The sequence below is a fragment of the Hyposmocoma kahamanoa genome, unplaced genomic scaffold, assembly GCF_003589595.1.
Source record: "Hyposmocoma kahamanoa isolate Upper Pololo Valley unplaced genomic scaffold, ASM358959v1 78, whole genome shotgun sequence".
In the NCBI taxonomy this organism is placed as follows: Eukaryota; Metazoa; Arthropoda; class Insecta; order Lepidoptera; family Cosmopterigidae; genus Hyposmocoma; species Hyposmocoma kahamanoa.
In genome coordinates this window covers 2,648,587-2,671,725 of record NW_020653945.1, presented here as the reverse complement: position 1 = coordinate 2,671,725, position 23,139 = coordinate 2,648,587, and the positions used below count along the sequence as shown (strand labels likewise).

The window sequence follows — 23,139 nt, the reverse complement described above, 5'->3', positions numbered from 1 at the left end:
ACAAATAGTGAATAAACATCGTATGACATTTCTACATGGGTGATCCTTTTCATACATTTAATTAGTTCGATTACCATTATACATGATAGAGTATGGCTGCATACGGTTTGTTGACTATTATCAAATAACAAATGATACTTGTATACAGGGTTATTTTTAAAACACTAACAAGTCCTGGAAGGACTATGTATATTAATAACATCATAAACAATAACTTGTGTTCCATGACTTTTAATATAGATTTAAATAGATCCATCTAAACGGTAATAACTCTGTGCAGGACGGGGGTGAGAGTCGTCGCGGAGGACGCTTGCACGTTTGAACTTATTCTATCAGATATATAATCTAAAAAGTGTCAGATAGTATAACAAAATATTTAAGTATATTTTTGGTAAATTTATTCTGTTTTGTAAAAAGTCGTGCAACAAAAGCTCTTGTTTATGATATTAGAATTTTTAAAATGTGTGTGTAAAAGCTTATAGTTAATATTGCATATCGACTGTGAACAGGCAACCGGTACTATCTCAATTTTGACATGTTTACACGATGAAGAAAAAAATTGATTGCGTCATTTATATAGCATCTGGTTTATTAAATAAAAATACGTAGTGTATGTGCAATAAAAATATTAAAAAACTACATATTTTTATTTAATAAATCAGATGCTATATAAATGACACAAGACATTTTTTTTCATTCTGTAAAGTTGTCAAAATTGAGACAGTACCGATTGCCAGTTCACAGTCGATATATAATTAATATATGTGCAAAAAACTTAATGCGAAAGTATAATTTTTGGAAGTGACAAAATAAATAAAAAAATTTCTTAAATGACCGTAAGTGACGGGACGAACAGCGCCTGGTTGTAAGCGACATGCCTGTCCAAAGCAGTTGCTGTGCCACTCGGAGCTTTAAATTGCAAAGATCTGAGGAGCTCTGTCACAGTAATTTCACACTTACTACTTGGTGGCAGAAATAGGTAATGAAAAAAACATGGTACAATATAGTTTTACAATTTAGTCACATTCGGTACCAGCCAATAAGGATATAAATAGCTTGTGACGCGTACTTGTCAAATATATATATTTTGTGAATTTTCCCAAAAATTGCTTTTCGAAATAATAATACCTATGTGGTTTTATTGAGACTGGGATATCATATCCTCGAAGCTAAACTGTCATAAGCCCTTTTTTATTACATGACATTAATGTTGAGAATTTCATAAAAAGAGTGGTCATAATAGTACATATTTTACAACACTTTTGTTCAAAATTTAAAACAGTGTAAAATTTGTAATTGAAGAAAAAACATATAACATGACGCTATACTTTATTAAAGCAACTTTGTATGAAACCGCATAAATACTATTACCAAAATTGAAGCCTTCTAATCCCTAAACAGTTTTCTTTGCAAACGGAGATTGTAACTAACTCCGTCTCTTATTTCGTTGGTTCTTTCTTGTGAACACTTTATAATTAAAATTTGTATCCCCTAGAACGTTTTCAAATTAGAACGCTTGTAGAAGTCAGTTTTAGTTTACTAATTGTGACTGTAAAAGAGTGCGCGTATCACGACAGTGGCGCTGCAACTGCGCTTCTAAATTTTGAATAAACATTAGTAGTGGCTTCTATAAAAGTCTAATTTGAAGGCGCCCACGACTTTCGATTGTCAAGAACAAGCAAGCTGCTGGTGGCCGCTAAGAACCTATAAAGTGGTAAACCACCAACTTTGGCAATAGTACATCAACCAGGACCATTGATAAAAGGAATTCAACCGTATGCAACATACGTTAATAAGGTTAGTCAGTGATATTAATGTGAATATACATTCGAATTATAAGGGATGAGTGTGTTATATTTTAGAGGGTGTGCCGGCGCTCTCGGGCAGGCGCCGGATACCGGAAAAATTTACATTCGTTGACACGCACTGACATCTGAAACGAACGATAGGTATCTCTGTTAAGTAGGCAAAGTCACCTGCATCAGTCCGTGGTAAAAGATCGATACAACACTTTTATAGTCTACTGCAAGGCAATGGTCTCTTTTAAGGACAGGGTTTATGAAATAATCAGGCACACTGACCGAATGCGTTCCTCAAGGGTTTTTTTTATGATAGCCACACACCTACCCCTATAAGTGCCACTCAGAGATTTACATAGCAAAGATCTGATTGTGCCGGGACGAACAAGTCGTGCGCCTGGTGGTAAGCGACACGCCTATCTATAGCAGTTGCAGTGCCACTCAGAGCTTTAAATAGCAAAGATCTTAGGGGCACTACCATTGCCCCCGTCACTGGTGCCTGTAATTTCCAGCACGAGTAAGTACCCTTACCCTTCTAAGCCGGAACGCATTAATGTTCACATTACTGATTGGTGGCAAAAATAGGTGTGGTGGCAGTACAACCCTGGACTTCTTTCACAAGGAGCTCTATTGCAATTAAAAGCAGAGGGACACTGCCAGTGCACTCCTCATCCTGAGACACAAAGTTGTCAAGTCCCATGTGCTTGTGGTTTCATCTTGGTGGCAGAAGTAAGTAAGGCGGCAGTACTTCCCTGGATGAACTCTTTCACAAGGAGCTTGCTTTTAGAAAAGTTTGCGCTGCACAAACGTACAGATTTCACATTCTTTTTTCTGCTGTTGTAAACATAAAAATACTTACCAGGCGTGTACGATGGCGCTAGGAGTCTCCGGTATCATGCCTGGGATAGTCCATGGTCTTGATGTAGGCGACTGCTGCGCAGAACTGCGTCCACCAGTACAAAGCTTCGCCCTGGAGCGCTGAGCCTCCTAGGGCATTCACCAGCTCGATCGTTGATAGCAGTGATGGGGGGTTCACCTGGTAGTGATTGTTTAGTGGAATTTTAATTCTTAAGTTTAATTATCGTCAGTATGAGAATAAGTCACGTGTACCTTTATGGTTAAAAGAATATTTATTTCTCATAAGAATAACGTATTCTCTTACTGAGAAACTTAAGTAATTCAAACTTACATAATCTCAGTTCAGAGCAGTGTTGGGCAAAATTTAATTGTTCTGGCATTAATGATTAACAATTAATTAATTGGCAATTGCGAAACAGCAATTAACGATTGATCAATTGTTAGTATATCTACAATTAACAATTAATAAATTTTCAATATTTTCCATGTTTTTGATTAACAATTAACAATTGAAATTGACAATCATGATAAATTTATAGGGCATGTGGATTAGAGGGTGGGTTAGGGGTGGGTTTGGGGGGTGAGTTAGGGCGTGGATTAGGGGGTGGGTTAGGATTTGGGTTGGGGAGGTTAGGGTTTGGGTTGGGGGGTTAGCGTTTGGATTTGGGGAGTTAGGGGTGAGTTAGAGGTGGGTTAGGGGTGAATTAGGAGGTAGCTCAGTTTCAGGGGGTGGGTGAGGAGATGGATTAGGGGGTGGGTTAGATTTTAGAGGATATGTTAGAGCGTGGGTTGTGGGTGACTTAGGGGTGGGTTAGGAGGTGGGTTAGGGGTGGATTAGGGGGCGGGTTTAGGGGGTGGGTTAGGTGGTCGGTTATGGGGTGGGTGAGTGGGTTTGAGTGGCCGGGTGAGTAGGTGGGTGAGCGGGTGGGTGAGTAGATGGGTGAGCGGGTGTGTCGGTGGGTTGGGTCAGGGGGTGGGTCACTCACCCCTGACCGCCCCCCAACCGACCTCCCAACCGGCACCCCAACTGGTCCCCCAACCGGTTCCCCAACCGGCCCCCCAACAGGCCCCCAACCACAATTGCAATTGGATTGATTTTTAATCTGATTGAATTTCTAAATGAAATTTAATTGATTAACGCCCAACACTGGTACAGAGTACTAAAAAAACCGACCTCAAAAGTACGTGGAATTACGTCTATTTGCTAAGTTTTATTGAAATACCCCTAGTTCGCCACTATACGGGCTTGACACAGGAGATAATAAAAATCGGTTCTTACTACTCAAAGTATATTAAGAGAGAGAGAAACGCTTTGAATTGGAGAATAGCAAAACTAACCATTAAAATAATTGAAGAGACCCACCTTGAGTATGACGTAGACGAGCACGGGCGTGAGGTCGTCGGCTGCGGGAGCGGCGCCTTCGCCTAGTCCCAGTACCGCCATGATGCAGCGCACGCACCGCATTATGCATAATAGCTGAACAAAATAATTAGTTGCATAGGCATTTCTGCACAAAGAAAAGTGGATTCATAATATTATAATAAATGTTTATTTGTTCCACAAACTATGTATTAAGGAACAAAATAGAAATACGGCCAAAACAACGCCCCACCTTGGAATTTTACAATAGAACGATGTTTATATTGGCACCTAAATTATTTAATAATAATAATAATAATAATATTTTTAATTGATAACATAAAATGTAAAATTTAACCACTGTGCGTGATTGAAATAAGAATTGTGTAAAATATTCGCATGCCAAGTTTTGGTGAAATGTACGATCTAATAATAATATACAATGACACCATTGTAAACTACATTTTTCAGCGAATAAATATCTTGTATTCTTGTATTCTTGTAATCGAACAAAGATACATCCATTAAGAGCCTGCACTAGCAGTGCCCTGTTTCCCAGAACTCCTAATCTCCGATCCTTTGCTTGTTACAATCTCTTCACCTATGGGTATGTGTGACTATTGTGAGTCATCATGGTCGTCAACACATATACATCACACTGCTGGGCATGTGTCTCGTCTACAGCGAAGGTCTATGCCATAGTTTGCCGTACGGCCAATGACTTTATACCTTTTCGAATTGTGAACCTTAAAGGAATTAAATTTAATTGAATTTACAATATTTAATAATAATATTTCTTTATTCTCTCCAACAATATTTTTTTTAAAGTAATGGAACAGAACTTACATATTGTTGTTGTGAGAGACAGGAGAATAAACTAGGAAAGTTCTGTAACATAGGACTTCCGGTCTCTACCTCTAGGTTGAGCCATAGGAATAACGAACTGTGAATGTCTCAATCGACATTTTTAACGAAATCGAGTTATTTAGTTTCAATTTTATTGTTAAGCAAAATTAGAGTAATTGACATTTTCAAAGAAAAAATGGAACATTATAGCAGAGACCGGGAAGCATCGAGTATATAAACAGAAATACAAACGAAATAAGGGCCATCCATCCCTGCAATTCATAAGTCAAATAGTACTGATATCACTTTTAAATATCAACACTCGTTTGCGGTGAAATTACAAATTAGAAAACTGAAATAGTACGGCGCCAACAACCGACCTGAGCGTACGTCTCCATATATTCCAAAAATATTCTATATTTATTGTCATAAAGATAATATCCCTAACAATGAGGGCTGTTCCATTCGACGGTGTGGGAAAAACAGCAAAACATCTAATTACAAGACAAACGGAATCACATTTAATCGGTTATTAAATATGTAATTATGCAATTGTCGTCCATTATAGCAAAGCTCAAGTTAAACTGGTCGATTTGAAGTGAAACAATTGACGACACCCGTCAATTGTTTCGAATTCGGGCTGACCAATCCTAGCACAGTTGTCACAGTAATGATGTGGCAGAAAAGTTTTCAAACAAATTAAATGAAATTTCGTTTCTATTTCTGGTTATATACTCGATGCCGGGAAGTAAGGGATTGCTGGACGAGTTTGAGTTACAAGGCCGACCGCCAGTGAGGCATTGTATTAATACGAGTCAAGCAATCCCCATTCCCGCCGAGGCATATAGTGTTTTTCTAAAGTAAGACTAAAGAAAGGAAGATGTATAATAGAAAAAGTAAAAAAATATTAAATAATATTAAAAGTAATATTTGACATTTGGCTAATATTACCTCTTGTTTTAAATTAGGCGGAGTACAATCCATTACTGTATTTTTGGTATCGCTCTTTTTAACACAACACATTTTCGCGATAAAAATACAAAAAAGACGAAAAAACACAAAAGAATACCAAAGCACTTCAGATTATTTTACCACCTTTTTCTTTTTTTATTCAGGTATTTTTAATTCTCGCAATTACGAACACTGAGTTTTGCCTAATTAGATGGTTCATTGTTAGTAGATAGCATTAAAAGTTTGGAGAAGTGGACAGTAATGGGTTTTGATACCTAATTTGCAGGCCTTGGCCGGGAAGAAGTAGCACGGTACAAAAATGGCAAACTGCCTGTATTCGTTTTTTGAAATTAATGCAAACATTTCCGAGCATGTCTGAGAAAAATCTTTTTCAACTCACAATCTTGGGAAGGCTTTATTTCTCATTAGAAACCTACGCGCAAAAGCGGTTTTTCCATGCTAGCATGACAAAGGTTTTTTAAATTCGAACTTGACGATGGACCGTCGTGCACCTAACTTTTTCTTTTGATGAAAAAGAAAAACATACTGACACGTTCAACTATGCGATTTGTAGTACATTATTTATGTAATATAAATCCGTTGGTATATTTTATTCTTATTATTGTTGACATTAAATTGACAACGATAACTAATTTTGTTTATTAAAACTGATTTGTTATAGTTGATCTAATTTTCTTTCACCAAACACCTCGCTATAGTGCTGTGAAAAGTTGTGTGTTTCGCTCGGCAGCAAAGTTGTTTTGCGTCTCGTGACTTGAAACCCTCGCTACGCTCAGGATTCCATGCAGGCACTCGCGTTAAACAAAATCTTTGCAGACTTGTATGACAAATAACTATAGGTTAGATTTCGAAAGGTACCAAACTATTTACTTTTTTTCTATTTAATTAGTTATATATGTACTTATACGTTCCTTTTGTTATAAAAATGTATTACCTTTAAGTGGTTCAATGTAATAATAATTATGGTGTTAGTTTTAGTGGATCATAGGATCCAATATATAAATAATAGAAAATAAGCCGTCATGGAAGTGAATAAAGTTTTTATCTATCTATCTAACTACCAAAATGCAAATGCGGCAGTTATGACAAGGAACTGAAGGACTGTTGTCGGGCCTCACCTTGTCCCTGGGCGTGCGGTAGACGGGCAGGTGCCGCAGCTGCAGCTGCGCGCGCGGGAAGGGCGCGGCCCACAGGTGGCGCGGGGCCACGCCGGCGCGCCGGGCGCCCGTGCAGCTGGCCAGCCGCCGGATGTGCTCCCACAGCACCCTGCCGTGCAAGTGCCCGAGTTCAGCCGATTCGCACATTTTTATTGCAAATATTTGGCCGCTAAGGCCAAGAAAAATGCTTTAAGTATTTGACAAAGAAAGCCTAGTGCTACCTACGTGTAATCAGAAATGAAAGTGATTTCAATTTTAAGCAGTTAATAGATTCAGGCGTTACAATACGGAAGTCATTATTAAAAAAAAAACGGAATTTGCTATTCTGCGAACCCAGTGGAGGTTAAGAAGGTTAATAAGTATTAATTCAAAAAGTGCATTCTTTTCAGAAGCGATGAAAAACGAATTACTCACTCTCCGTTAAAGATTATTGAAATGTACGTATTGGTTCAAGTTTATTAAAAACAAGACAATTTCCTATATGCCTAAATACATTTCAAAATAGAAGGTAAAAAATTATTTCATATTTATATATATTTATTTAGTAGCAGTAAAGCTCTTAGCTTTTAACGCGTAATAGCTAAAGAGATACGACGAATCGGTACAAATATATAATATTTCGTCAACTATAACTCTATATTAAATGTCGTAGCGACTTGTATGTTTATTTATTTGGTTCTCCAACTATGAGTATAATATACATTACAATAACATAATTATACTAAACAGAAATAATAGGGGTTAAAGTATGAAATTGCCGATTTGTACTGAAAATCTAAATTGTTTATTTTTTAAATTTTTAACAAATTTATTTAATCAAAATAGTTGCCATTATTATCTATACATTGCTGCCATCTAATGGGAAGGTTATTAATGCCTTTGCGATAGAACTCCGACGATCTAGACTGCACAAACTGTGTGAAAGCATTTTGTACTGCCTCCTGGGAAGAAAACTTCTTGTCACGTAGATAATTGTCCAAATCACGAAAAAAATGGTAGTCCGTTGGAGCAAGGTCTGGTGAATACGGAGGATGACGAATGGTTTCTAACTGCAGTTCCTGAAGGGTCAACATGGTTTCTCGTGCTGTATGAGGTCTCGCGTTGTCGTGGAGCAATAATGGTGAAGATCGATTCATGAGTCGGGGCTGTTTTACTGCTAGTTTTGTCAACATGGTTCGGAGTTCGGCACAATAGACATCTGCCGTTATTGCTTGACCAGATCGGAGAAAACTATAGTGAATAACACCATGCTGAGACCACCAAACAGTTACCATTACCTTTTTATTGGTAAGTTTTGCTTTAGGACACTGTTGTGGCATTTGACCTGGGGTCAGCCATTGTATTTTTCTTTTCCGGTTATGATAAAGAATCCACTTTTCATCACATGTTACAATTCGATCCAATATTCCTTCATTTCTGTACCGGTTCAACAAGGCAACACAAGTTTCAACACGCGTTTCTTTCTGCAGATCAGTCAAATCATGAGGCACCCATTTTTCGTATTTTTTTATTTTATTGATTTGACGCAAGTGAGTCAATATTGTGGGTAAGGTAACGTTAAACCATGCCGCTAATTCTTGGGTAGTTTGACTAGGATCGGCTTCCACTATCTCTCTTAATTCATCGTTATTCACCTGTGTGGGCGGTCTTCCTCGTGGCTCGTTCTTTAAGTCGAAATTTCCATCACGAAAGCGTTTAAACCAAAATCGCACGGTGCGTTCATTAGTAGACCCCTCTCCAAACGCAGCATTGATATTGCGGGCTGTTTCTGCCGCGTTAGTTCCGCTTCGGAACTCGTATTCAAAAATCATTCGAATTTTCGCAGTATCCATCTTTCTTGTCTAAATTGAATAACAAAAACAATTGAAAGTCGATATTCAAATGTTTCAAATTAAAAAAAAAAATCACAGAAACCATTTGAAAAAAGTTTCATTCGAAAACCTCAAACCATGAAGATTCTATGAAAATTCAAAGAACCTATTGCAATAAAACGGCAATTTCATACTTTAACCCCTAATACAATTGCTCCATTACTTAGAAGAGAACATCGAATTACGTAGACTAAAGCCGAAAAAAGACCGAAATGATTTTAAAGTGATTTAATTAAAAAAGAATTTAATTAACAATATGAACTTATGGGCTAACTATGCTAGTGTCCTAATCGATGCTAGATTATGGAGTTCCTTCCTATTATGATTTCTCTGTGGTTGATTTGGAGCGTTGAACTGAACACACTAAATCTGGACAATTAAAAACCCCAGTGACTAATGTCTTCAAAAAACTAATATAGTATGTGTGCGCGCCCGCCGCGTTCCGTGTTCGAACGCATATACTTGCATAACCAATGGGTGCTCTAGCGTTGCACAACTCTGGTCGTCTCAACGCGCATTACAAGCGGTGCTGTCATTGGGTACGAAGCCCTACTTGTCCTTATTCTACTATGATTATAGTGTATGCTATCGATAGGATAAGAAGAAGTAAATACGTAAGAACTTTTTCAGCAACAATAATTGAAACAACTCACTGATCCCGTGCAATATCTCCGTCCCCGTTCGGGAACAGCACATGTAAGTAAAGCCTGGCGAACGCTGCTCGTTCCACAGTAATCTCGGCCATTTCCAGCAGCATGGGCGACGCGTTCTCCCACGACGGATCGGCCTTCACCTCGGTCGTTATCGCTTTTATGCTCGCCGTCAGTCTAGTTGCTTTCTCGTCCATTAATTCACCACCTGTGTTATGAATGAGATAATGAATGAAATATTCATTATATCACACTCGCTCGTAAGTAGTATTGTGTATATTATTATAAGTAATGGGTTTTTTGTAGTGCATATCGGGCTCCAGTCTGAATATCGAGTATGTGGCACAAAAATTGTCACGAAAAAGTACCACTTATTAACGTCAGTTATGATAAATAACTATATACAATGAAACAAAAAAGGTAAAAAATATATAAAGACTATCACAAAAAAGGTAAATAACACTTCAGATGAAAATGAATTATTTTGCTTAACAGAAAATAAAATTCTGATTCTAATATGTAAATAACTATGTCCCGTCATAACGGTAAGATATTTGTCGAGATTTCTGGTGTATCTGCATGTATGAGAACATTGTCGTTCTCCAAGTGATAAAAGATCTAATAATAATAACGCAGATGGAAGAGGACGATGTATTTTTATTACACACCCTGCACATAGATACACGCCATACTGCATTTACTTGGCTTTGTATGTTGTTCAAACCAGCCAACAGGCTAAGAAAAAAAAAATATAATAGGTAGCAGTACTACTACCACCACTGGCGTGATATCTAATGTTGATTGATATACTCCCGGGCACATAATTCGAGTCACCTTGCCGTTTCAATATTAAATGTTTAGCTTAAACAATGCCTGATTGAACAAAATCTATTAACGCAACTTTGAAACTGGTATACTAAACGTCATTTCCTCTTATTGAAAATTTTAAAAACCGGAGAAAACTTTTTCTTCAATGGTAACTATATTTTTGTATTTTAGCCTTTTTAAGGATAAAAACGCAAGGTGGCCGAATGATGTGTCCGGGAGTGTATTTAAATAAATCATTTTATCGCATCCTATCCTATTGCTCAGGTAACCAGGTCTCCATCTCCGGGCAGACTAAATTCTTCGGACTTCATTGAGCCGTTAAATGTTGTTTTTAACAACATCTCATATGATACTAACCGTTGTGCATAGCGTGGTTGTTGTGCGCGTGGTGATGCCGCGCGAGGCGCCTCAAGGAGTTGCCGCGCTCCAGCTGCTCCAGCACGCGCGCTGCGGCCGCTGCGCGGGCGCATGACACGCACTCGGAGCGCACTAAGCTGATTTGGCTGCAATGCAAACACACGGATTAGCATTTTCTATTGGTCATTAACTAGCTTTATAAATAAAAAACTCAACCATTGCAATTTAAGAATATTTACATACATACATACATATACTTCACGCCTTTTTCCCATCGGGGTAGGCAGAGACAACAGTCTTCCACTTGCTACGGTCCTGACACACATCTTTCGCCTCATCAACACGCATCAATGCTTTCATACACGCTCGTCCGTTAAGGGTACTCTTGACCTGGCCCTTCTTTAGGATGGCCTCAATTTGGTCATGATAAGTTCTCCTTGGCCGGCCCATACCAACTTGCCCGCTCACACTCGCCTTATAAATCTGTTTCGTCACTCTTCTTTCCTTCATTCTCTCTACATGTCCGAACCATCTAAGCATCCCTTTCTCTATCTTTGTCACTATATCTTCTTCCACGCCGCAACGCTCTCTTATCACACTGTTCCGTAATTTATCCATCCGAGTCACTCCAGCCATACTCCTCAAAGCTCTCATTTCTACTGCATTAATTTAAAGAGAGGAAGATATGACGATTTGCACGATATTGATTGAAGGAGAGAAAGTGGATCAAGTGAAAGAGTTTGTGTATTTGGGTTCTACGTTTACGTGTGATGGAAAATGTGAAAGAGACATTGAAAGAAGAGTGAATGCAGGGAATCAGGTGAATGGTGCCTTGCATACCTTCATGGGTAGCCAGAAAGTGTCTAAAAAGGCACGATTGGCTGTGCATGGGGGGGGGTGCTGGTTCCTACACTTATGTATGGTAGTGAATGTTGGGTTTGGCAGAAGAAGCATGAAAGTAGAATTAATGCAGTAGAAATGAGAGCTAAGAATATTTTACTAAATTAATTTTATAAATTCATAATGCTGCAGTATTTTTAGTATTTTGAAATTATTTATTTCATAATACATCATAGCTGTATGCGTTTTTGTCTTTTACAACACTTTAATGCGAGTTGTATATTATGTATGGAAAAATAACTAGCAATCTGTTTAAAAAAAACTCCATTTGCAAAATCCGTAAATGTTGTGTTGTGAAGCGATATTTATTCATACAAGAAATAAATTATCGTTGTATCTATTTCCTCGCAAATTTATGAAAAACATTATTGAAGGTGAAGACAAGCAGTAAGTATACTTACGTATTAAGCGCATGTAGAGTGTTAGTTAGCCCGGCCCTGCAGGATGCGAGATAGGCGGCATACGGTCTCCTCGCCGCCAAATCTGCCCTCAACGCGGCGGCCAATCGCGAGCAGCGACTGCCGCTGGCAGCAAGTGCTCGAGCCAATTCCCCGGCGTGAGCGGCGCCGGCTTCGTTAGTTGCGCACGCGGCTGCGGCTCGCACCCATTCCACTAGCGAAGAGCTTGTGCAACGCTAGAAATGTTATGGTCAATTTAATTAGGTCAATTCTGTCTTTAAATTTAGATTGTAGTCTTTATTTTAAATTATCAGGTAATTTTACTGCGGTATTGACGTCCCAATCGGAAGATAGGCTACTTTATATACCAATCGAAAGCATGGTGTCTTTTCATATCCCCGAGGATAGTGCAATTACGCGTAACTAGCATACCGAAATGGAAATTCATAATGAAGAGTTTCCATTTCGGTAATTTAGAGTCCAAGTCAAATCCGCGTATATGTCGTGGCAACCAATTAGCGTGATTTACGGGAATCTATTGTTATCAGTCCGTAGATAAACATAAATTAATGTTTACTGTCCAAAAATGAAAGTTGTAACTATTGAGATAACAAAGTAATAACGTTAAATCCCTCTTCTGTACAAATTTGGTTTTGTGCAGGTTTGCGCCTACCAAACTTAACGTAACGCCTACGGATGTTGTGCGAGCAAGTATGTAGCGAATTGATGCTCGTTACACGAATTACAACTGCGAATGGTACTGAGGACAAAAGGTAGTTCTGTAATATTGAGGCCAGGACACAAGGCTGATATTGTTAATACTGGACCTTAAAATAGATTTTTTTTAACCGACTTAAAAAAGGAGGAAGTTTTCAATTCGACTGTAGGTTTTTTTGTTTTTTTTTTTGTATATACGTTACGCGATAACTCCGGTATTTGTGAACCGATTTTCATGATTCTTTTTTTGTTGGAATGGAGGTACTTCCATAGTGGTCCCATTGCATGTTGAAGGTAATCATCCACCTCTAAGGGTGGCTGTTCACGCATGAAGATTCATTTTTATAAATAGCGCCTAAATTTTCTTAAGGAGCAATTATTTTAATGGTTGATTTTGCTATTTCTCCAATTCAAGGAGTTTTTCTCTCAATATTCTTTGAGTAGCGAGAACCGATTTTTGTTATCTCCAGTGTCCTGTATAGTGGCGAATTTAAGGATATTTCAATAAAACTTAGCAAATAGACGTAATTCCACGTACTTTTGAGGACGGTTTTTTAGTACTCTGTACTGAGATTTTTGGACGAACATTTCTGCGCCTGATGATCAGCGATTCGCCTACAGTGCCACTCAGAGCCTTAAATAGCAAATATCTGAGAAGCACTGCCATTGCGCCCGTCACCCTGAGACATAACATTAGCAAGTCACATGTGACTATTAAATGTAGCAGTAGAGCTCCTTGTGAACGAGTTCGTCCAGTGAAGTACTGCTACATTACCTATTTCTGCAGCCAAACAATAATATGAGCATTACTGCATTCTGGTTTTGATGAGTATAGGTGCTGGTGGAATTACTGTCAAATTGTCTCAGAGTGAAGGGCGCAGTGGCCATGACCCTCAGATGTTTGCGATATAAAGCTCCGAGTGGCAATGCAACCGGACAGGCGTGTCGCTTATTACCAGGCGCACGAATCGTTCGCTCCGTCACTTTGTATCAGGAAAAAAAAATGTCATTCCTTAATTTATACTTTCCACATAACCACATCATCGAAGCATTCCCTTTTATATACTAGGAGATATTAGTCTGAAAACTAAGGTTTTCAACCAGTGCGTCCTGCCTGTTATGATTTACGGAGCCGAGACGTGGACACTCACGATACGGCTAGTCCACCAATTTAGTCGCTCAACGAGCTATGGAAACCGATAACCGATGGGGAAAACGAGTTCTGGAGTGGAGACCGCGACTCGGTATATGTAGTGTAGGACGCCCTCCGGCCAGGTGGTGTGACGACCTGCGAAAGGTTGCTGGCGGGAAATGGATGCGACAAGCTGAGGACTGCGATGATGATTAGTTTGAAAAAAATACACTCGAGAGCAATGAATCCGGGTCACTTAAAGAATCCAAAAAATCTCGGAAAGTAAGAATGCTAGGTTAATGCAATAAATTGTATTTAATAGACAATTTAATACTCCTTAAATGAAAGTAAAAAAATATGACTCACCATACATTTTATTTACACAAAATTACATAAAGAAAAAAAACTGCTGATCTCTCCTTAAAACAAAAATAGGAAACATGAAATTTTTGAACTTTATTACGATTTTCTTGAATTTTAATACTTCGTATTGCCTCCTCGTGCTTCCATTACTGCGTTTAGGCGGTTTGGCATGCTGTACACCAAGTTCCTTATACGATTTTGGGGAATATTCTCCCATTCCTCTGTGAGAGCAATTTTGAGCTCACGAAGCGTGATTGGGGGAGGGTTTCGTTGTTTTACGCATCTCCCTAGCTCGTCCCAAGCATGCTCGATCGGGTTGATATCCGGGCTGCGCGCTGGCCACTCCATACAAGTAATGTTCATCTCTTGAAGGTAGTCATTTACAATCCTACCTGTATAAGGTCGGGCATTGTCATGCATAAATATAGCATCCTCACCAAAATTGACCATAAATGGACCAACGTGTTCATTGAGGATTTCATCTTGGTATATATGTCATTGTACAACTACCGACAAAACCAGTAATAAACTAGCTACGCAGTAGTGCAGTCGTTTCATTGCTACCTATCGACACTCCATCTGGCGACAAGGACGGATTTTACCCACAATTTTTTTTGTGAGCAAGATGGACAAAGTTATTGGAAATATTGGAGTTTTCGATCATAGTGTGCAAGAATGGGACGTTTTTTACGGGCGATTAACACAGTTTATTAAGTTAAACAGTATTTCGAACGATAGTGCAAGTGCGGTATTATTAACTCATTTGTCGGATGAGTCTTACCGCCTGGTTCGGAATCTTGTGCACCCAGATAAACTAGAAGCTAAATCATACGCTCAGCTAGTTCAAGTACTCAACCAGCATTTTACTCCGAAACGGTCAACCTTCGCAGACAGAGCCAAGTTCTTTGAAGCCACGAAATCAGTGACGGAAAGTAGTCAAGACTGGGCAGCTCGACTACGCGGGCTAGCTATTAATTGTGATTTCGGAACGGAACTGGACGTACTTCTTCGAGATCGTTTCGTACTCGGTTTCAACTTGGGAACAGAACGAGACCGGCTATTCGAGAATGATTGTAACACATTGACGCTCGCGAAAGCTATTGAAGTAGCGCAGCAAGCGGCGTGCGCCAGGCAGGCCCGCACGCCGGTCGTCAAGGAGGAGGCCGTGTACCGCACCGCAGCGCGTGCTGAGCGCCCGCGCCGCGGCTGCAGTGGTGGCGGCGCAGGCGGCGGAACCCGCCGGGACGACGGCGCCGGAGCTACGCGATGCTCAGTGTGTGGATTAAACAATCATGATGTGACAAGATGCAGGTTTAAAAACTACAAGTGTCAGAGTTGTGGACAAAAAGGTCACCTTAAAAAAGTGTGCAGTGGTAATAAAGCTAAGTTACATAATATCGGTACGGAAACAGTGGAATCTCAGGAATGTGAGGATTGTAAGGAGTGTCAAATGTTTAATATGAGGTACGTAAATAGTAAACCTTTCAGGCTGTCGGTCAATGTGAGTGGAGTTCAGATGAATATGGAGTTGGACACTGGTTCTGGTTGTTCAGTCATATCCGAGAATTTATATATTCAACAATTTTGTTCCTTAAAATTGTATAAAGACAATCTAAAAATGTGTTTTTATACTGGCCATCAAGTCACGCCCCTTGGTTATTTTCTTGCTGAAGTTTTTTATGAAAATAAAACGGAAGTTATACGATTTTATGTTATAGCTAATGGGGGACCCCCCCCCTCTTGGGGCGTAATTTCATGTCAAAATTTAAATTGCATTTGACCACCGAAAATCACAGCATTCAAAGTGTAGATGTCGATAGTGTCAAAGAGATCCGGGACCTATTAAATCAATATCCAGCCGTTTGGAAAGACGAGTTGGGTTGTTTTACTAAATTCGACGTTGAATTGCAGTTAAAGGATGATGCTAAACCTAAGTTTTTTAAGCCACGCCCAGTACCTTTTGCCTTGAAAGATAAGGTGAGTGCTGAATTAGACAGATTAGTAACATTAGGTATTTTAGTGCCGGTTAACCATTCAGATTACGCCACCCCGATAGTACCAGTGTTGAAGGAGAATGGAAAATTGAAAATCGCTGGTGACTTTTCCTGCACGCTTAATAAGGATCTTAAAATAGACAAATACCCACTGCCTAGAATAGAGGAGGTTTTTTCAAAATTAGGAGGGGGGCTACAATATACGAAAATTGATTTAAGCAACGCATACAACCAATTTAGGTTAACTAAATCTTCACAAAGACTTACTACAATCAACACTCATAAAGGTCTGTTTTCGTATACTCGGTTAGTCTATGGATTGGCCAATGCACCTGCTATTTTCCAAAGGGCTATGGAAACGTTACTGTCAGGGTTAGACGGAGTGAGTATATGGTTAGATGACGTTTGCATCACAGGTCCGACGAAAGAAATTCACTTGACGAGGTTACAAGAGGTGTTAAGAAGGTTGAATGAGTCAGGGTTACGGTTGCAAAAGGACAAGTGCGTATTTTTCCAAAACCACGTTACATACTTAGGTTACGTTATTGATAGGAGCGGACTAAGAACTTGTCCAAAAAAGGTAGATGCTATAATTAAAGCGCCGGCGCCTGAAAATATTTTAGGGATAAAAAGGTTTCTAGGCGTAGTAAATTATTATAGAAATTTTGTGCCTAACGCCTCATCTATGCTAAGTCCTCTACACGAGTTATTGCGTGGTGGCGTTGAATGGAAGTGGGGTGAGCGGCAGCAGGCGGCATTCGACAACATTAAGCGCGAACTAGCCAGCGAGCGTGTGCTGGCGCACTTCGACTCGGCAGCGCCGCTCACGCTGGCTGTGGACGCGGGCCCGGGAGGTCTCGGCGCTGTGCTCGCCACATTCGATGCGCAGGGCTGCGAGCGCCCGATCGCGTTCGCCTCGCGGTCGCTATCGGCGAGCGAGCGAAATTATAGCCAGATTCAAAAAGAGGCTACGGCAATCATTTTCGGCGTTAAACATTTTCACCAATACCTATATGGTAGGCAAAAACCATTTGTATTGAAAACCGATCACAGGCCGTTAATATCTATATTTGGCAAAAAGAATGGAATTTCCGTAACCGCCGCGTTGCGTTTGCAGCGATATGCAGTTTTATTGTCAGCTTATAACTATACAGTACAATATGTAAGTGGACAAAATAATCAAGTCGCAGATTATTTCTCCCGCGCTCCGTTACAACAATCTATTAATGATGAGTTAGAACAGGAGGGAGATAGGTCATTCATGTTTTTAGATTCACGTGTAGAACCGGTTTCATTTTCTAGAATAAGGGAGGAGACGAATCGCGACAACGTGTTATGCACAGTTATTAAATATATGACACACGGTTGGCCAAGGAAAATAGCTTGCAAGTCCATATTACCTTATTTTCAGTGCAAGACTGATTTAGAAATGGTTGACGGTTGTCTGTTGCGCGGTCATAGAATAGTGATTCCATTTATTTTCCGTGAAAACATGTTAAGAGAATTACATTCGTCGCATTTTGGTATCGTCAAAACAAAAAGTGCGGCACGTAGTAGAATGTGGTGGCCCGGTATAGACGGCGACATCGAGCGCTGGGTGGGTGCATGCAGCGCCTGCGCGGCCACGCGCCCAGCACCGCCGCGCGCGCCTCCCGCGCCGTGGCCGCGCCCACTCATTCCGTGGCACCGCATACATATTGATTATATGACGTTTGAGCAAAAGGATTACTTGATCATAGTAGATGCTTTTTCCAAATGGCTGGATTGTATTTATATGGACCGAGGCACTTCGACCTCTGCCCTGATAATGAAACTTAAATCAGTTTTTTCTGTGTTTGGTTTGCCGAAAGTATTAATATCAGATAATGATGTCAAGATAAACTCTTTCGAATTTAAAACGTTTTGTAAAGCAAATGGCATTGATTACTTAACCTCGCCTATATATCACCCGTGCAGCAACGGTCAAGCAGAAAACTCTGTCAAAACCTGCAAGAAAATGCTAAAATGTTTATTTTCAAGTATTAATGGTAATCATAACTCCTTACAGGAAAAGTTGCTGGGTTTTCTGTTTGATTACAGAAATACTGTACATTGTGCCACGGGTCAAACGCCAGCTCAACTGATGATGGGTAGAAATTTGCGTTCGAGATTGGATTTGATTCTTCCACAAAGTAAGGGTTGTCTGGACTTAATTGAAAAAGGAGCAAAATTAAAACAAAGTCAATGTTTCCGAGTTGGGGAAACTGTGTGGGCCAGGTGGTTTACACACAGGAAAATGTATTGGAAAGTTGGATTAATAAAATTAGTGTTAAGGGTAATCGAATGTTTGAAATTCTATTTAAAGATGTCAATGAAAAATGTAAGAGGCATGTCGATCAAATTCGAAAGTATACTGGTCGGAGCCCAAGTTCTGTATGTTGTAGTGAATCTTTACAAGGTGCCTCCGATACGCAACCGCTCATTCCTATTACAGATCAGTCTATACAAGCGTCGCAGCGGGAGTGTTGTTCCGCAGACGCAACCCCTGCGTATTCTCCACCTTCGTCAGTTGCCACTGAGGAAAATGAAGCAGTGGTAACCACGGAAGGCGAATATAATAATAATAACGAAAATATAGAAGGAACAGAAGCGGAAATTGAGGAGTGGGTGGAAGCTAGTGACGTAATAGAGGCTGGAGATACTGTACAGACCGAAGGTCATGTGTCCGACCAAGTTACTTCCGAGTTAGGCGATGAAGTTAGTAGCAATTCAGTAGTTGAGCCGGTGGGTCGTTCTAGAAGACTTAAGACAAGATTTAATTATAAGCCGTATTTTTAATTATGCAAATGTCATATTTCGATTGCTTAAGTAACCATACAATAGTATGGTATATTGTTATATATTGTATATTGTTGGCAGGTTTCCAAAGTAATGCGGGAGGGATGGTATATATGTCATTGTACAACTACCGACAAAACCAGTAATAAACTAGCTACGCAGTAGTGCAGTCGTTTCATTGCTACCTATCGACACTCCACATCTACATATCTTTCGCTAGTTAAAGAGCCGTTTTCTATGATCACCAGCTCTGTGCGACTTTCAGAAGAAATTCCGGCCCACACAAGTACAGACCCACCACCGTAGGCTACTTTTTCTTCGATGCATGCTTGCTTGAATCTTTCCCCTGGTCTTCTATACACTCTGTGTCTTCCATCGTGCTTGTAGAGCATAAATTTTGATTCGTCGGAGAACATAACTTTCGACCAATCTTCAATACTCCAATTTACGTGGTTCTGGGCATATCTTAGTCTTGAAATACGATGCCCACGCTCCAGTATAGGGCCTGCAAACCTGCAAACGGTCTAAGGGGTTTTAAGATAGATTCAGCAAGCCGACGTCTTACTGTCCATGCACTTGGGTTACTTCCTCCGAGGCGTCGAAACTGATTTGTGAGTTCAGCTCCTATGAGAAAGCGATTTCGAAGCATGGTGTTCACCAAGTATCGGTCTTCTCGTGCTGTGGTACACCTAGTTCTGCCCGTTCCTGGTCGGCGTAGGTTAGAACCAGTTTCTTCGTAACGTCGGAGAACTCTTTGTACTGTTGACAGCGACACACCGACAGTCCTGGCTGTATCGCGCTGACTCCGGCCAGTTTCCACCAATGTAAGTATTCTGGTGCATTCTTCAAGTGTAAGCGACATGATTTCAGCTTAAATAATGAATATTAAGCACTATCAACATGGTTTATGTACCCACACAAATGACAGATTACAAACAAAAGCGAAAACAAATGCTGTAATTTCGTAGTTCCATCTTCGAAAGTGTTCCCTTTTCATATTTGATTTTTTTATGATATAACTTTACAATAACTAAAAAGTTTTAATACCTTCATTTAAGGAGTATTAAATTGTCTATTAAATACAATTTATTGCATTAACCTAGCATTTTTAGTTTCCGAGATTTTTCGGATTCTTTTAGTGACCCGGATTCATTGCTCTCGAGTGTATCTAAATAAAACTAGTCTTTGTTTACACTGATGCACGCAACTGTACTCACATTAGGAACATACTCGACGCAATGCAGGTCAGAGTTGGAGAGCACGACGCGCAATTTACGCTTCATGCTGTTGAACACCTCGGGATCGTTTAAGTCCACTACGCCTTCGCATCTATGCATAACAGAAACAAATGGTGTTTGACAAAGTCATAATTATCGACATGACAGGTAAGACTGCTCTTAGAAGATGTAAAGTTTAAGGTTCCTATATAACTTTTTTCTTAATAAATGGCCTGTGTGACTAATTAGTCTCAATTCTAAGTTTGCCATCTTAGATAGCTTGGAGTAAGATTGTGTAAAATAAGTTAAGTAGTGTAAAGCCCGTCTCGCTCAGTGCACGGACGCTATAGTCCATTTGTTTAGGCACTTAACTAAATGTGAACAATCTTGATACATTTTTTTATTGAAACATAGACTTTACAAATCAATGGGTATAAAAATAGGAATGGAATTTCATATGAAGAAAACTATTTGTATTTTGTATTTCAAGGCAAGTAAAAATCATTTCAAAAATGTATATTTCATTAAATAGACATTTCAAGATTGTTTACATTACATAGCTATTTGATTTTTATGAAGACCAATTATTTGTATCGATTTATTTCAATACGGTTTTTAAGCAAATTGATTCAACATTAAGTTCAAAATTAAATAAATTTTATTCATTTCTTTTTTTAACTGCTTCTGTGGCCGAACGGTCACCGTGCCGAACTGCCACGCAGAGGTCGCGAGTTCGATTCCCGTGTCGGGAGAAATATTTGTATGGCCTACATTTATTTCTCTCGCGAGTTTGGGTGTAATTTGTGGTTGTCTATGTGTATGTCCATGGTACCGCAACACAGGGTTTCCCTAGTTTAGCTATGAGTGTGTGCGTCAATTTGTCACGTCCGAAATTTGTGTCGGTACTTGGTCAGCTTACAAGACGATAGTGTTATACTCATAACTGCTGATGTCAGCGTCAGGCATGTCAGAGACATGAAAAAAATAAAATAAAAGTATGTCAAAAGGGTCCATGACTCAGCCCTGAGGACTATGCTGATTAGATAGCCCTTCTGTCATGGCCCGTCATAATATAGAACACCACAATTCAAATAATAATATAAATACGTTACATGTTACGTACAAAACAAAAATTACAATAACTGTAGACATTTAGGCACTAAGTAAATAAAATTAGACACAAGCAACAATTAGGCAAAAAAATCGATTTGAGTAACAAAAAGTTTTTCAATAACTTAATACCAAACATACACAAATACACAAATACATAGAACAGATATACAAACATAAGCTATTTCTTAAACCCTGCGTCCCGAGATTGCTTTTCATGTCGCGCCTTATCGAGCTAGCTCTACAGATGATGGGTGATAAACATACCTGTCCATGTCAGCGTCTGGCACGTCAGAGATACGTCGCTGACTCCGGCGCTGCTTGCTCGAGTCGGTGGAAGACTTGCGTCTGTATTTGGCCAAAATATCCTCTGAACTTTCGACGCTGCCATCTGCGCGGCAACCGTCATCGCTACGGGCTTCTTCTTCGGGTAGCTTAATATCTATATACATATATATATTAAGTTTTTATTAATCTGATTTGGACGCTTGGTGATAGGTGGAGTGTTCGGGAGTTTCTAGTAATCCGAAGGAAGAACGGTGGGGATGACACTGAATTGTAAATAAATAAACCTTACCGTTGCTATGCGTGTGAGAACGTCCCTTCTGACGGAACATTTTGATCTTGTGCAGCAAGTTGCCGCCAGAGCGCTTCACATTGTTCTTCAACTCGTCTAAATTGCCTACCAGTCCATCTTCGCCTGATATTCGTCTCCTGAAGGCAACGTAAAGAAATTTATGTATTTCGAGTTCTAACGTCCTCGCGATTGTTACACATACGAAATGAAACTATTTTTCCGGGTTTAATTCGCGTATATTTGTTTTTTCAGTCAACCGTGACCATGGGACCTGTAAAGGGCCCAACACACGACGAACATTTTTACGGTGATGTATACTTCTCGAGCTCCTATAACATTTTCTGAACGCTAAACTAGAGTACAATAATCATGTCGACCCCTCCTACGTAAAATATGTTGAAATTGCCAAGTTTACAGGGGAGCGTTTTAAAGTTTTGAATTCACTGAAATGAGTATAATTATACAATAAATTGTGGTAGTTCATCTAACCATATCTAAGATTTTATAATACTCTTTTGTGAGTAACGAGCTTTGCCGAATAAAACTGCAAAATTATAGTTACGTGTTATGCTCATTGCAGTGAATTCAAAACTTTAAAACGCTTCCCTGCAAAACTTGGCAATTTCGACACACGATACTTTACGTAAGAGGGGTCGATATGTTGTTTTTTGTCAATAAATTTTATCCTTTGATATTGACGTTTTGACGTTTCAGTCGTCTATGATCCTCTGGTTCCGTTGGATAGATTATACCACCCTGCACTGGAAGTGACGATAGAGTTAGAATGTAGCGCGAGACCTTCGCTCTTTCGTGCCCCTCGGCAACAGGGTATATGTCCTGATTGGAATTGGCGTAAAGCGGACTATCAGGTATTGTATGCGGCTTTATCTAAAATAGACTGGGCTGGTTTGTTCGAAGTTCGACATGCTGATGAGGCTGTTGGATATTTTTATTCAAAAATATATATTAATTGTACTTCATTGTGCAGTAAACGTTTGTTTTGCTTTTAAGATGTACGTATATATTGTAATTAATGTTGTCCTATTTAAAATATCAAGAGTTTTGAGGAAATTTAGACATGTATATCATTAACTTTTGTTTCTGTACAATGTGTTGATACAAAAAACAGTGCAATCAAACAATGTTAAGTCAATTATAAGACAAATGTTTTTGTTATATTTTTAAGGTAAGTCTCACTGCTTTGATAAACGACGGT

The 23,139-nt window shown here is 39.5% G+C and overlaps 1 protein-coding gene across 2 annotated transcripts in view; it reads right to left on the bottom strand.

Moving 5' to 3' along the window:
- Nucleotides 1–797: 797 nt before the first annotated feature.
- The window catches only part of LOC113233043 (GTPase-activating protein and VPS9 domain-containing protein 1), a 62,179-nt gene continuing 39,837 nt past the window's right edge, over nt 798–23,139 (bottom strand). For both annotated transcript variants that reach the window (XM_026467998.1, XM_026467999.1), the window contains exons 22-31: nt 21,924–22,060; nt 21,614–21,788; nt 20,237–20,348; nt 12,000–12,232; nt 10,699–10,844; nt 9,517–9,721; nt 6,954–7,101; nt 4,021–4,134; nt 2,659–2,835; nt 798–1,933 (exon numbers count right to left, since the gene is read on the bottom strand). In XM_026467998.1, coding sequence (XP_026323783.1) covers nt 2,677–2,835; nt 4,021–4,134; nt 6,954–7,101; nt 9,517–9,721; nt 10,699–10,844; nt 12,000–12,232; nt 20,237–20,348; nt 21,614–21,788; nt 21,924–22,060 — 1,429 coding nt within the window. In that variant the 3' untranslated portion in view covers nt 798–1,933; nt 2,659–2,676. The remainder of the gene's footprint in view (nt 1,934–2,658; nt 2,836–4,020; nt 4,135–6,953; nt 7,102–9,516; nt 9,722–10,698; nt 10,845–11,999; nt 12,233–20,236; nt 20,349–21,613; nt 21,789–21,923; nt 22,061–23,139) is intronic.